At 45.3% G+C, this 13,823-nt stretch overlaps 3 protein-coding genes across 3 annotated transcripts in view; 2 read left to right on the top strand and 1 right to left on the bottom strand.

The window, feature by feature from the left end:
• The first annotated feature begins 650 nt into the window (after window positions 1-650).
• Window positions 651-4,569, top strand: LOC119330902 (probable serine/threonine-protein kinase PIX13). Its single transcript, XM_037604035.1, has 6 exons — window positions 651-1,038; window positions 1,912-2,264; window positions 2,924-3,059; window positions 3,490-3,632; window positions 3,724-3,847; window positions 3,939-4,569. The coding sequence occupies exons 1-6, from the start codon at window positions 960-962 to the stop codon at window positions 4,352-4,354; spliced, it is 1,251 nt and encodes a 416-aa protein (XP_037459932.1). The 5' UTR covers window positions 651-959; the 3' UTR covers window positions 4,355-4,569.
• Window positions 4,570-8,274: 3,705 nt separating this feature from the next.
• On the top strand, window positions 8,275-11,614 carry LOC119328535 (probable galacturonosyltransferase 3). The gene is made up of 8 exons (XM_037601506.1): window positions 8,275-8,420; window positions 8,601-8,671; window positions 8,762-8,810; window positions 8,906-9,052; window positions 9,131-9,241; window positions 9,497-9,831; window positions 9,937-10,909; window positions 11,054-11,614. The coding sequence occupies exons 1-8, from the start codon at window positions 8,316-8,318 to the stop codon at window positions 11,330-11,332; spliced, it is 2,070 nt and encodes a 689-aa protein (XP_037457403.1). The 5' UTR covers window positions 8,275-8,315; the 3' UTR covers window positions 11,333-11,614.
• A 1,563-nt stretch (window positions 11,615-13,177) lies between these two features.
• Window positions 13,178-13,823, bottom strand: part of LOC119334096 (probable LRR receptor-like serine/threonine-protein kinase At3g47570) — a 3,707-nt gene continuing 3,061 nt past the window's right edge. The window contains exon 2 of the mRNA XM_037606752.1: window positions 13,178-13,774. Within this exon, the coding sequence (XP_037462649.1) occupies window positions 13,356-13,774 (419 nt within the window). The 3' untranslated portion in view covers window positions 13,178-13,355. The remainder of the gene's footprint in view (window positions 13,775-13,823) is intronic.

Genomic DNA, 13,823 nt, shown 5'->3' with positions numbered 1-13,823 from the left:
CGACGAACGGAGGCCGTGGCCCCCCGCCGGTGCGGCGACGTCGCTTCCCTTCCCCGGTTCCCATCCCTTAGAGGATAGAATATCACGTGAAAACAAAACATTCAGTGGAAAAGATGTTTCGAAGTTTCGAAAAAATCTAAAAAAAGAAGAGAGATGTTAAGAGGGTGATGTTGTGTCGCCATGCGAAATTTCAAGCTCAAAGGCGTTAGAAGATGCTAGGTATAAAAAAAACAACAAAATCAACGTTGAACAGTGCCAAACACAGTAATTTCGCATGACAACAGGACAAAAAAAAAACCCTCAACATCCCATATTTTCCCTCTTAGAATTGTTTCCAAAACTTTCAAACGTGGTTTCCAAACCGTACGGCGTTGGTCGATCGATAAGGACCAGGCGCTGCCTTGCTCGCCGGAAACCACGACGGGGTCCTTGTCGCCGGTCGGCGGTCGCGAGCCCGAGTTACACACGACGAAAAACCGCCACGGTTATAATACGGGGGCAGCCAACCGGCCGTTGACCCCGTTGACCCAGGCAGGAGACGACACGCACCCCTCTCTCCCGGGGCCCCACGCGCCAGCGGCGGGGGCGCGCGTGAGAAATTCGGCGGGGCAGAGGTATATATTTTTCTCCTCTGAAAGTGAGGGGAGAGGGGAAGAAATCAAGAAACTGAGTGGAGCAACTCCCTCCCTCGCCCCCTCGCTCGGCGGTGGTTCTTCCTCCTCCTCCTCCTCGTCGTGGTCGTCCCAGCACAACTTCCTCCCACCTTCCTCGCCGCTTCGCTCCCCCTTCCCTTCTCCTTCCTGGCTTCTTGGCTTCTTCTTCTTGGCTCCTCCCGGCCGGATTGGAACTTCTTCTTGGCGCGCTCTGCTCAGGGCGGTTGGTTGCTGCGGGGTCGCCGGCAGCTTCCCCGTCGCGCACGGCGGGCCGCCTGGCCCCGACCCTCCCTCCATCCGCGAGCGATGGGGAACTGCGCCAGCGCCATGGACGGCCTCATCCCGTGGGGCTGGGGCGCCAAGGCCGCCGCCGCCAATCCCGCAGGTCCCGCTCGGATGCTAATCGATTCATTCGCCCACTCATTTTTATCTTGTTTTATTTATTATTGCCCCCTTCCATGTGAGAAGAATATTTTATCCTAGTCTCTGGGGCTTGCAGAGGCCTCTACAGACTGATTTCTTTCACAAATCTATGTGGTCATTTTTTAATTTTGTTACAGCAATCTCTGTGGCCAATTTTTTAAATTTTGTCACAGCAATCTCTGTGGCCAACTTGATGGCAGCCTTGACTAACTAATATGCAGTTGGAGATTTGTTTTTCCCCCTAATCCCCTCCCAGTTTTTGTTTTGGGATGGCCCTGTGCATTCTTAATGAATTCAACTGTGATATTCCATTCATGTGGCTGCAGAATATGTATCTCTGTTCATCATTGATTTGGCCATGTAGTACTACTACTAGTACTAGTAGTTATCCTCTCCATGCTGCCACTTCTGTATTGGAACGCACATACTTCACCAATATATGATTATGTGCGTACGGGCCAACTGGGCCAACTTGCATGCCTATACATGTGGCTGCAATGAATCCAACATTCCTGCTCTTGAAAATCAATTCTGTTGATCGCTGCGTGCCAACCACCAAGTGCAGAAAATTTTCTGTACAAATTATGTTTTATGTGCCGATTAGTTTCTTTTAGTATGGATTCACTTGTTTCATTTCTTTCGTGAATAAGTAGTAACAATCTTGCCCAAATGATACGATTTAATTCGGCCCCCTCAACTTTTTTACTTCAGTGTCATAGTAACTCACATCATCAAATGCATTGGTAAATTTTATAAATAGCAGAAACATCACCATCTAGTATCCATAGTTGAAGCCTGCAGCGCCCAGCATTTGCTAATTATTATGCATGTGCAGGGATGTCTGCGTCGAAGAGGACCACGAGCTCCTCCACCACCGCCACAACAGGGAAGCTGTCGACGGTCAGCACCAGCACATTCATGGCGTCGACGGTCAGCGGCGCCAGCACCGACGACTGCTACGAGGAGGGGGGCCACATCCTCGAGTCCCCGAACCTCAAGATCTTCACCTTCGCCGAGCTCAGGGGCGCCTGCAAGAACTTCAAGCCCGAGACGGTGCTCGGCGAGGGCGGCTTCGGGAAGGTCTACAAGGGGTGGATCGACGTGAACCCGGCCAAGGGCAGCACCGCCATGGTCGTCGCCGTCAAGAAGCTCAACCCCGAGAGCGTGCAGGGGATGGAGCAATGGCAGGTGATTGTGATCCTGATGAATTGGTTACCTTTATATTTTTCTACAAGGAATTTCAGTGATATGATTTTTTTTAATGGTGCTTTCGGTTCTTAGGCAGATTTCAGTTTTCCTACAATCGTTAAAAGTTAGTGATAGTGTTGTCTTGTACTTTTGCACAAGTTGCAATTGCCACATTTGCATGCTTTCGGCCAAGTGAATAATGCTGAACCTTTGCATTATTTGCCATGGCCACAGTACTCAGGTTTCTTGTTTTTTGTGTATACTCCAATACCATTATCTCACTAGTCATTGAAAAATATTATATTTATGGCCTTTTTGGCAAGTACTGTTACTAATTATTGGCAAAATAGGATTTTCATGTTTCATTTTTAATTGCTATAAGTAGCACCACTCTCTTAGTCCTTATGTGTTTTTTTGCATATTCCAATACTCTGCTCTCACTAGTTATTGAGCGCTTCATATTTATGCTATTCTTGACAAGTATCGGTACCATAATTGATCGGTACTGCTTATTGGATGACACTAGGAATTTGTATTGTGCTGTTGCTTTCATTTTATTTAGTTATCTGTTTATTGCTAATTCTGGAAGTAGTACCAGATTCCTAAGATTTTCGTTATGCATTTCTCTAAAAAGGAATTGCTGTATCTTTTTTATGCAGTCTGAAGTGAATTTCCTTGGGAGAATTTCGCACCCCAACCTCGTCAAACTGTTGGGCTACTGCATGGAGGACAACGAGCTACTACTCGTGTATGAGTTCATGGCGAAGGGGAGCTTGGAGAACCACCTCTTCAGAAGTGAGTCTTCTTTCGGCCGCAGACGGCCTTTTTCAAACGATAAATATCTGAAACAGTTCTCCTTTTGTCAATCTGTTTTTCCTCTTTATGCCAACTTAGTCCGCAAAGTAGCACGCCTTGCAGATGCTGGTGAAACTGCAACATCGTTTTCATCGCATACTATATATCAAGCACCATAGTCCATAGTGCTATACAACTAACGACTAGCACTTTTCAAGGGCACGAGCATCCACTAAATTGTCTGAACCCAGCCAAATTCTTGCTGCTGCTGCCTTCCATCATTCTTGCCAGGTCAATTTGCAATAGAGGGTCAAAAGTAGGACTCGGATTTTTTTCCCCTGTTCTACTTTTTTGCTTAGCTGTCAAAGATTATTTGTGATCAAATTTACCTTTTAGCTCTGTTATGGTACTAATGCATTGATGTTATCAGGAGGGGCCATCTATGAGCCACTGCCTTGGAGCCTCCGGCTGAAGATTCTCATCGGTGCAGCCCGTGGCCTCGCCTTCCTTCATTCGTCCGAAAGGCAGATTATCTACCGGGACTTCAAGGCGTCCAATATACTACTAGATTCAGTATGCGCTATTGATTAATATCTTATATATTAGCAACAAACTTTAGTCCCTGAATAATACCCTGATCACCCTGCAACCATGTCATGTTCAGCACTTCAACCCGAAGCTCTCGGATTTTGGATTGGCCAAGCATGGCCCAGATGACGGGGAGTCTCATGTGACGACACGAGTCATGGGCACGTACGGGTATGCCGCTCCGGAGTACGTTTCTACCGGTATGTTCGTCAGTTAACGGTCACATTACAAACTAACAAGGTGCATCATCTGTTCGTAGCACTGACTAACACTGACCATCTTGCATTCCAGGCCACCTGTATGTGAAGAGTGATGTGTACGGCTTCGGCGTCGTGCTGCTCGAGATGCTCTGCGGCCTGAGGGCGCTGGACCCGAGCCGCCCCAGCGAGAAGCTCAACCTGGTGAACTGGGCGAAGCCACTCCTGTCAGACCGGAGGAGGCTGACCCAGCTGATGGACAGCCGGCTCGAGGGGCAGTACCATGCCAGAGGGGCCTTCCGCGCTGCTCAGCTCACTCTCAAGTGCCTGGCCGGCGAGCCCAAGAGCCGGCCGTCCATGAAGGAGGTCGTGGAGGCGCTCGAGCAGATCGAGGCGATGAAGAGCAAGTCCAAGTCGAGGGAGGCCAGGCGAGACAGCCCGTCGATGCCGCGTGGCCGGGGGAACTCGCCGAGGAGCGACGGCGCTAGGACCAACTCTAGGGGCAGATGATCATGATCAGGAGTGTCTATAGGATATGTAACCATGTAACCGATATCCATTTGGAGAATGTAAAGGTAGACCACCACACCATGCCATTGTTTCCCGTTGTCATGACGAAGTTTGCACCGATCATGATGATCAATGTAATAGTGTAGCGATATACGGAGATATTTAGCTGTTGCCATACTCGTACGCATGAATTCAATGATTTTTTTCCACTGAAATGCCATGGTTTGGTTGCATTGCATCAGGTTGCACTAAGAACAGCATTCAGTCATTATCAGTTATATAATGCCCCCCTTTTCTGGGTCTTGCCAACAACATGCTTCTGTACAAGTGCTGAAATTCCATACATCTTCTGCTCTGAAGAACGCAAACATTTGACTCATTACCAGAAATATTTCACCAAAAAAATTTCTGGTTGGATATTTTAGTTTGGTTGCTGAAAATCATGAGACAGAAAAAGTGATGGTAGACTTTCAAGCATGGTTCTGTTCAAGTGTTGAAGTTCTGTACATTTTCCTGCTGTGAAGAAAGCAAACCTTTGAATAATTACCTGAAAGATCTTAACAATCTATGTTAAAAAAAAGATCTTAACAATCTTGCTTTCACCTTTTTTAATCGAAAAGGGGTGTTTTAACATTTTCCGGCAGGATATTTCTGATGCGGTCAAGATTTTGTTTTGTTGCTGAAAAAACATTTCTTCAAATCCTACCTATCAATGCAATGATACACAAGCCTTTTGCGTATTCGCGAAAAAAGAGACAGAAAGTGATGGTGGACTTTTGCTTTCTGCTAACTACTGCAGATTACTCCTGGATGAAGCTGGTTAAAGTGCTAGACTGAACCAAAGTTCTTCAGAACAATTTAGGCACCCTTTCACTTTCCCTTTTCTTTGTTTGCTCCTAGTGGGAAGCTCACTAACAAAGCCCCAATCTTATTATCAAATAAGGAGCTTTCTTCAGTGGATACAAATGATTTGAGGACGCTTAGAGGATCAGATCATGCTTTGATGCCTTCCTTGCAGTAAAATAAAACTGAGGATATGATGCTGCACTAGGAGAATGGCTGGTCAAAAAAGTTGGAGCTTTGTTGGAAGTTGGAACTATACCTACCTGTTTGTGTTATCACTGCAAAAAATATTTGTCTATCTTCTACATGGCTAATATTCTACCTTCTAATAAAACAAAGATTGTGCCGTCGAAGTAGAGACCGATGTTTATATTGTTTTTTTGTGGGGTCCGATGTTTATATTCTTTTCAATAAATTTGCAGGAAGACACTCCTTCAATTAGGACATAGTTAAATCTACACATGAACTTGTTTTTGGTAAAAACAAGCTTACGTTCCCGTCATTTATATGTGAAGTGCGTTCAAAATGGCGTTCTACGTACCCTCTCCGTCCGAAAATAGGTGTCTCAAGTTTAGTACAACTATATTTCCTTTATTTAAGGCAAAAATATGTTACAACCCCCCAATAGATTAACCCAAGGACGTTGAAGTCATGCATGCTCCTTTCCTTGCACACACTCAACATGACATACACATTGGTTGTGGTCCAAGGATGCATTTAGACTCGCATTCCACCAATCATCGACCGATGGGAACGAGGGTTGATGGGAAAATCCACGCCAAACCACTAGTTGACAACCATACCACACTTTGTACGGTGAAAGAGCAATCTTTATGAAGGCAAGAAACCCTCTTTTGGACCGGAAAGACAAAATTGACATGTGGAGTTGTGAGGCCATGATCGCAATCACGAAGCACGAGCACGACAAGAGGTTGCGCTTGGGGCGTGCCCTCCCAACCCCTGTCGGCCAAAAAGGCCTATCTTGGTTTCGCCCTCGATCTTTTCATGAAAGGGCGTATCTAGACAAATTTAAGACAAGAATTTTGGGACAGAGGGAGTACTACGCAGTTGTGGTTTTACTCGCGGTATTCTTCTCCACCCGTAATAATTCTCAAATTCAAGAACAACTAGCACATCACAAGACTCGCGCAAATATGAGTGGAAGAAAGGAAAGAACTAGACCAATGTACCTTATCCAATGTTGAGGATGGATCAAAGATCACTCAATAATGTATCAAGGAAATAGCACAATTGGTACCGGATCTTGTCAATTCTCACACCTACACAAATAAGGCTTATGGTGGAGCTCGGTGAGGATAGTGGCACAAAAATTTGATGCAAAATGTTAGCAAGAGTCAATAATGTTGGAAAAGATTCACAAATTCGCAAGTGAAACAAGTAGACCAATAGCAATATGTGGCACACGGAAACACACACACAGATAGATAAATGGGGTCGTGCAACCAAGGAATGAGCACAAAATGTGGAATCCACGGGAAACGCTTGTGTTGCACAACTCAAGAGAGACGCTAGCACGATTGCTCAATAGGCGGATACGACACTTGTGCACACCCTATAAGATGCAAAATGCATGAGCTTTCTATCCCAAGTATGCTATATGTATGATGTTCCCGTTGTTCTTCTCAAGATGATCCAAGATGATCGGATATGACAATCTTATGTGCAACGTGGTATTATGCTATTGCACTTGCTTACAAGCTCTTTGCTCTTTCTCTTCTTTTGCTTAAAAGCTTATTCTTTTCTTTTTTTGTATATGGCCACTTTGCGAAATGCACAAACCAAGATAGCGATTGTGTATATGCGGGAACAAACTTGAGGCACAAGGGATGATATGATACCAATATGATATGATATGTATGCAATGGGAGGTGTAGATCACTAATGTGCACAAGTAACGTTGCCGGCAATACTCAAATGGCTAGTCTCGATAGGCAAGTGACGCAAAATGGGCTAGGGGTTATCAATGCAATTGCAAGGGTGATTGTACAATGGTGTCGTCGAGGTTACCGTCCTTGAAGATGGTGAGTGGCGGTGTTCTTGATGTAGATACCAAGATGATGGAGACTCGTCCCTAAGTAGCCGAAACACCTTAGGAAACGGAAAAACCGCGAACTCGAAATCTCAAAGACAAAAGTCAAATGGTGGTAGTGGAGATGGCAATGTGGAAGTGGTGGTGATGGATGATGAAGAAGCAACCGTCCCTAAGTAGCTGAAACACCTTAGGAGACTCAAGTCACCACTCAAACAACCACAAATGCTAAATGGAGCAAAATGGGTTAGGTTGCAGAAGGCTATGGTGGATTTTGCGGATAATATGGTGGAAGGCCTAATTAAAGAAGCCAAAATGTCAAAACCTTGATGGAGTCAAATGGTGATGGAACCTATCTAGGTGGATGGGGGATGTCAATAGCTACTCAACGAGCTAAAAAACGCAAGAATCAGACTCCGGATGTGGAAGTTATGGGCGAAAGGGTGAAGTACTCACGGCTGTCCTGGGGGTCGTGCGCACGGGGGTAGGAGCCCGTGGGCACGGGGTCCCGTGCGCACGGTACAGGTCCGTGGGTACGGGGTGTCCAGAGACTTTTCGGGGGCCCGTGCGCACGGGGTCTGGGGTTCGTGGGCACGGGTGGGCAGAAATTTCGCGATTTCGTGGCGGAAAATGGAGATTTTTTGGGCAAAATTAGGGAGATTTTGAGGATGGATGGTGGGGAAAAGATGGAGGAAAGCTAGATCCACTTGAAACCAAGCAAATCCATGGATCAAATCCAACAAAACATCATCAAAACCGACAAATCACAAAAAAAATTGAAACTATCTTTGATGAGAAATTTTTGAATTTAGGACGAAATTAACAAAACTAGGCTAGAAAACAAAGAGGGGAGCTTTAATTTCGTGAGAAACCATGGCTCATGATACCAAATGGACGCCGCCACTGCCTTGGGTGTACCACCACATGTGGCCGTAACAGTTTCCCCTCCATTCCCGTTGCGATCCGAACGGAAAAACGGCGGCCCTGCTCCCGCTAGCGCCACCCGGCGATTCGTCCCCCGAAAAATCGACACCGGCCCCACCCCCATCACCCCACCTCCACTCCTCCATGGCGTTCCCCTCCCTGCCCCCCAACCCCTCGTCGGCGGCGGCGTGGCGGCGGCGCTCCGGCCTCGTCGCGCTCCTCCTGCTCCTCCTCTTCCTCTCCTTCCAGGTACCCCTCCCCTCCCGTCCGCACCGCTCACCAGCCCGCACGCACGCGCACTCTTATCCCCTGCCCTCGCCGGCCGCAATGGCGGAATGCGGCGGCGCAGCACGAGGCCGCGGAAAAAAAGGGGTTCTTTTCCTCCTTCCTTCCTCGCTCCTGACGATTCCTCCCGCTCCGGCCCCGCAGGTCGTCGTCCACGTCCCCTCCGTCAGATCGGTGGTGTCGCGGCGGCTCTTCTCCGACCACCGCCACCGAGCGTAAGTACCGCCGTTGCCGCCAGACTCTCCGTTCCGACGCCCGCGCCGCGCTTGAAATTCTCTCATTCTGACGCCACCTTCATTTTCCAGCGCACGGGAGGCCAGTCCCCGGAGCTGCCCCGGGTGCGGCGATTTGCAGGTTATACTGTACCTGACTTCTCAGCCCAGGAATTTTGGAACCGTGTGTGTGATTGTGCAATGTGAAACAATGTGGGGTTATGTTTGCTTGGGCAGGATGTGGAGGATTTCAACAAGACCATCGCGTACACGGACCAGGATGGCCGGATCAAGCTGTTCAAGGTCACCGCCAGGGAGTTCGCGTCGTCCTCTATCTGGGAGAACCCTCTGCTGCCCAGAGATAGCTATCCGGCTGCTGAAATTGTATGCCATGAACAAAAATATTTGGCTCACTGTTTTAGTTTCTAATTCTCACCGGTGGTTCTTCTTCTGTTATGGTAGCAAGAGACTGTAGAGGAGCAGCAACTGGCCGCTGGATCAGAAGCCAACAATGTTTCAACTGCAGCGGTTTCGGCAACCCAAAGACCCGATCCAATAAAGCTAAAGCGAGAGGTCAAATATTATTTGTCTTGCATAGTTGTTTTGTAAGATGGTGGATATTCGTTCATCTTTACTTCCTCCGTTCCAAATTACTCGTCGCAGAAATGGATGTATCTAGAACTAAAATACATCTAGATACATCCATACCTGCGACAAGTAATTCGGAACAGAGGGAGTACATCGCAAGTGTTTCTGGTTCACCCCCTAAATTGTCAAGCTCGTATTCATTGTTGCCGCCTTGTTGTAAACATCACACGGTTCCTGCAGGTATTTCGACGTAGAAGAAAGGAGCAGCGGATTCAAGAGTTGCTTCAGATGGACAAGGAGGCCGAGCTCCAGCTGCGAAATGCGGCCACAAACAGCTCGAGGAACTTTGATAATAAAGTGAAAGTCAGTTACAATATCTGGAGGCAGGAGTTTCACCACACAAATACAGACTCCACGGTGAAGCTCATGATAGATCAGATAATAATGGCAAAGGTGTACGCCACCATTGCACGTTCCCAGAATGAGCCCGACTTGTATGCATCACTCATGAAGTGCATAAAAGAAAGCAAAGCAGCTATTGGAGATGCACATATGGACAGTGAACTGGATTCAAGGTACTTCATTTTACACCTCTGAATTTTTTCAGACTTTTCTTCAGTTTCTTGTTCGCATTGGCATGGAACGATGTGTTATATTTATCACCCTCTCTTGTTCTGCAGCGCTTTAGAGAGAGCAAAAGCAATGGGGCATGTGTTGTCTTCAGCTAGAGATGTTCTGTACAACTCTGATGAAGTATCCAGAAGATTGCGTGTTATGCTGCAGTCCGCGGAACTTAATATCGACACTGCGAAAAAGCAAAACACATTCCTGGTTCAGCATGCTGCAAAGACGGTTCCCATGCCCTTGCACTGCCTACATATGCAGTTGATAACCGATTATCATCTCCGTGATGGTGTCATCAAGGAGTATTTTCAAGCTGCTGCTTTGAAGGACGAAGAAGATAAAGCAAAGCTCGAGGATCGGTCACTCTATCACTATGCTATATTTTCTGATAATGTCCTTGCAGCCTCAGTAGTTGTCAGATCAACCGTGACAAATGCCAAGGAGCCAAATAAGCATGTGTTCCACATCGTCACTGACAAGCTTAATTTTGCAGCTATGAAGATGTGGTTCATCAGTCATTCTCCCCGCCCTGCTACTGTCCACGTGGAGAACATTGACAATTTCAAGTGGCTCAATTCGTCTTATTGTTTGGTTATGCGGCAACTTGAGTCAGCTCGTCTCAAGGAATTCTACTTTAAAGCACATGACCCGTCATCACTCTCTGATGGGACTGAAAATCTGAAGTACAGGAACCCAAAATATTTGTCTATGCTCAACCATCTAAGGTTCTACATGCCAGAGATACATCCCAAGCTTGACAAGATACTGTTTCTCGATGATGATGTTGTTGTGCAGAAGGACTTGACACCCCTCTGGGATGTTGATCTTAAAGGGATGGTAAATGGTGCTGTTGAAACCTGCAAAGAAAGTTTCCATCGCTTCGACACTTATCTCAACTTCTCACATCCTAAGATCTCTGAGAACTTTGATCCACGTGCTTGTGGTTGGGCTTTTGGAATGAACATGTTTGACCTGAAGGAGTGGAAGAAGCGAAACATCACTGGAATATACCATTATTGGCAAAATTTGGTAAGTAATGGAGCAAAAAAATATTGTTATATTGTTGAACTACATTTATCCTACCGTGTATGTTATGTCTACGGTGTATCTTACAACAATCGCTTGTCAGTAGCTTTTATTGGTTTCACTTACTAAGAGAAGCTCTTTTGGCAGAATGAGGATCGCAAGTTGTGGAAGCTGGGCACATTACCTCCAGGACTAATTACATTCTACAATTTGACACACCCATTGGATCACACTTGGCATGTCTTGGGCCTTGGCTATGATCCTGCTGTTGACATTGCTGAAATCGAGAATGCAGCGGTAGTTCACTATAATGGGAATTACAAGCCCTGGCTGGACCTTGCCGTTTCCAAGTACAAGGCCTACTGGTCCAAGTATGTCGATGTTGACAGCTCACACATTCGGCATTGCTACGCAAGCAAACAATGACATATGTATCATTCTGTTTTGGTACTTTTGTGCCATGAGTTTTTCACCAGGAGCGAGTTAGGTAGAGCAGTGATATGTCTAACATTGTTCAGCATCATAATCTTGTCATTCTTGTGCTTAATAATCTACTCCCTTCATCCCATAATGTAAGACGTTTTTTAACACTGCACTAGTGTCAAAAGACGTCTTACATTATGGGACGGAGGGAGTAGCTTTTTCTCATGTATCAACTACATGCACAGTGATTTCTAAGTCACAGCATAGTAAATATTCTTCTGCTCATTCAAGGATACAAAAATGAATTGGAAGAACAGTAAATGTTCAACAAGGTAATAAAGAAACCCAACTGTTTATTATCTGGTATATGAATTACAGGCCCAATAAGTATGGAGTAATTATGCGTAAGAATTTGGAAACAAATGGAGTAATTTTTCTATGCCTTCTCTAAGAAGAAAAGAGAAGCTGAGAGTGGAGAATGAACAGGTAGCTGTTTGCGTAGAGCTTGTGCTGGATTTTTTTTAGGGAAAAAGGAAGGTTCAGTGCTCATTCCCTATGAATACTAGAACTGAACCTGAAGTTGTTCCCTTTGAAGTAGCACTGAACCTGAAGTTGCAGCAAGAATCTGAGTCAACGAGGGATAGTGCTTCAACAAAGGTGGCTAGAAATGCAACAAAAGGTAACTCTGGAGAACTGACTCAGTTATGTCTAGTGATGTGCTCATGTAGAACCTTTTTACAGCACCCATTTTAATTGAATTTTCTCTTCACATGTAGCACCTTTTTTCACCTCATCTGGTAGTGATATTTTTTGTTGGTTAATACAGTACCAGCTCATAGTTTGAATCACAATATACTACCGATTCAAGAATAAATTCAGAGAACCCTTGTTAATCGGCATGTGGTACTGGTTTGTTCATATGATTTGACATGAATTAATCACTGATTACTGAGGTAGGTGTCTCTGATAGCATGCATCTCTGCAGCAGCGTCACTTGTAGACATTCCTTTTCTAGGCAGTTGTTTGAGCATAGGACACCAAGCTGGATGATGGCAGCCAAACATTCCTGGTCTCTGGTTATATTTTCTGTATTAGTGCTATTGTTTGCTTCATCATGCAGCCAGATGTTGGAATCTGCTATTTTCATGACATTCGCAGGAAGACTTGCTGCATGTGCAAAGTATTGCAGGGTTTAACCCATCTCCAAGTACAAGGCATACTGGTCCAAGTACGTCGATATTGACAGCTCACACATTCGGTATGTTTTGGCATGTTTTTCACCAGGAGGGAGTTAGGTAGAGTAGTTTAGCTTCATAATCTTGTCATTCTTGCGCTTAATAATCTAGCTATTACCATTGTTGAGGAAATCGTTACCTGGTAGCTGCTCGTTTGGCTGGCGAGTAGGGGATTAATAGGCTACGGCAAGTTAATCGGCTGATTTATCAGTTTATCGGCTACTCGCTGACCGTACGAGTAGAGATTAATCGGACGAATCCTTGAACAGGGGCTATTACTTATGTATCAACTGTGTGTACTGTGTACAGTGATGAATGGTTAGTAAATATTCTTATCATTGTTGTTTTTAGTAAATATTTTCTTTTATTTGCTCAAGGGTACACTAGATATTCTATGGAATATGAATTGACAAAAAGTAATTGTTCAAGAAGATAATAAAGAAATTCAAATGTGTATGCTCTGCTATGAGTTATAGGCCCAATTAAGAATGGAGTAATCATGCTTAAGAATGTGAAACCAAATGAGGAATTCTCAATCTCAGAACCATATGCAGCTTAGAAATAAAAGTCACCCCGAGCCGCGACTCTTCTCTTGCAGAGCCTGGTTGATTCAGGAATTGGTTAACTGAAATAAATTGATGGAGGGCATATGTCTGTCTTATTTATACCCTAGACCACACCAATGTTGGCAAAAATGATAACACGTATAAGGTGGATAATACAGTACCAGTTGATAGAGTTTACACCACAATATAACTACAGATTTCAATAATCAATTTGGAGAACCCATGCTAATCAGCATATGGTAGTGGTTTCTTCATATAGTTCGACATCACTTCATCACTATTACCGAGGTAGGCATCTCTGATGGCATGCATCTCTGCAGCAGCATCACTTGTTGACAGCCGCTCTCTAGGCAATTGCTTTGAGCATAAGACACCAAGCTTGATAACGGCAGCCAAACATTCCTTAGCTATAGTTACATGTTCTGTATCATTGCAATCATTTGCTTCATCATGCAGCCAGATGTTGGAGTCTGCTATCTCCATGACATTCCCAGGAATACCACCTGACTTTGCGAAGTATTGCAGGGTTAACCCATCTCTGAACATATCATCTGTCGGGCACCGTCCGGTAAACATCTCGATCAAGGTGATCCCGAGGCTGTACACATCACCATAAGTTGATACGGAAGGCCCTTCTCCATATTCTGCATTGGATTGAAACAATTTGGAGTTCAAACAGGTATGCACAGAAGT

Source organism: Triticum dicoccoides, chromosome 7A, assembly GCF_002162155.2.
Source record: "Triticum dicoccoides isolate Atlit2015 ecotype Zavitan chromosome 7A, WEW_v2.0, whole genome shotgun sequence".
Classification (NCBI taxonomy): Eukaryota; Viridiplantae; Streptophyta; class Magnoliopsida; order Poales; family Poaceae; genus Triticum; species Triticum dicoccoides.
The sequence above is the reverse complement of the archived record's forward strand: the minus strand, read 5'-3'. Positions and strand labels throughout refer to the sequence as shown.

Bases quoted from the DNA above. Each gene is read 5' to 3' on its own strand.
- LOC119330902 (XM_037604035.1), top strand. From the start codon at position 960: ATGGGGAACTGCGCCAGCGCCATGGACGGCCTCATCCCGTGGGGCTGG. The intron at 3,060-3,489 runs GTGAGTCTTCTT...TGATGTTATCAG, and splicing joins GGAGAACCACCTCTTCAGAA to GAGGGGCCATCTATGAGCCA. The intron at 3,633-3,723 runs GTATGCGCTATT...TGTCATGTTCAG, and splicing joins CCAATATACTACTAGATTCA to CACTTCAACCCGAAGCTCTC.
- LOC119328535 (XM_037601506.1), top strand. From the start codon at position 8,316: ATGGCGTTCCCCTCCCTGCCCCCCAACCCCTCGTCGGCGGCGGCGTGG. The intron at 9,242-9,496 runs GTCAAATATTAT...CGGTTCCTGCAG, and splicing joins CAATAAAGCTAAAGCGAGAG to GTATTTCGACGTAGAAGAAA. The intron at 9,832-9,936 runs GTACTTCATTTT...CTTGTTCTGCAG, and splicing joins GACAGTGAACTGGATTCAAG to CGCTTTAGAGAGAGCAAAAG.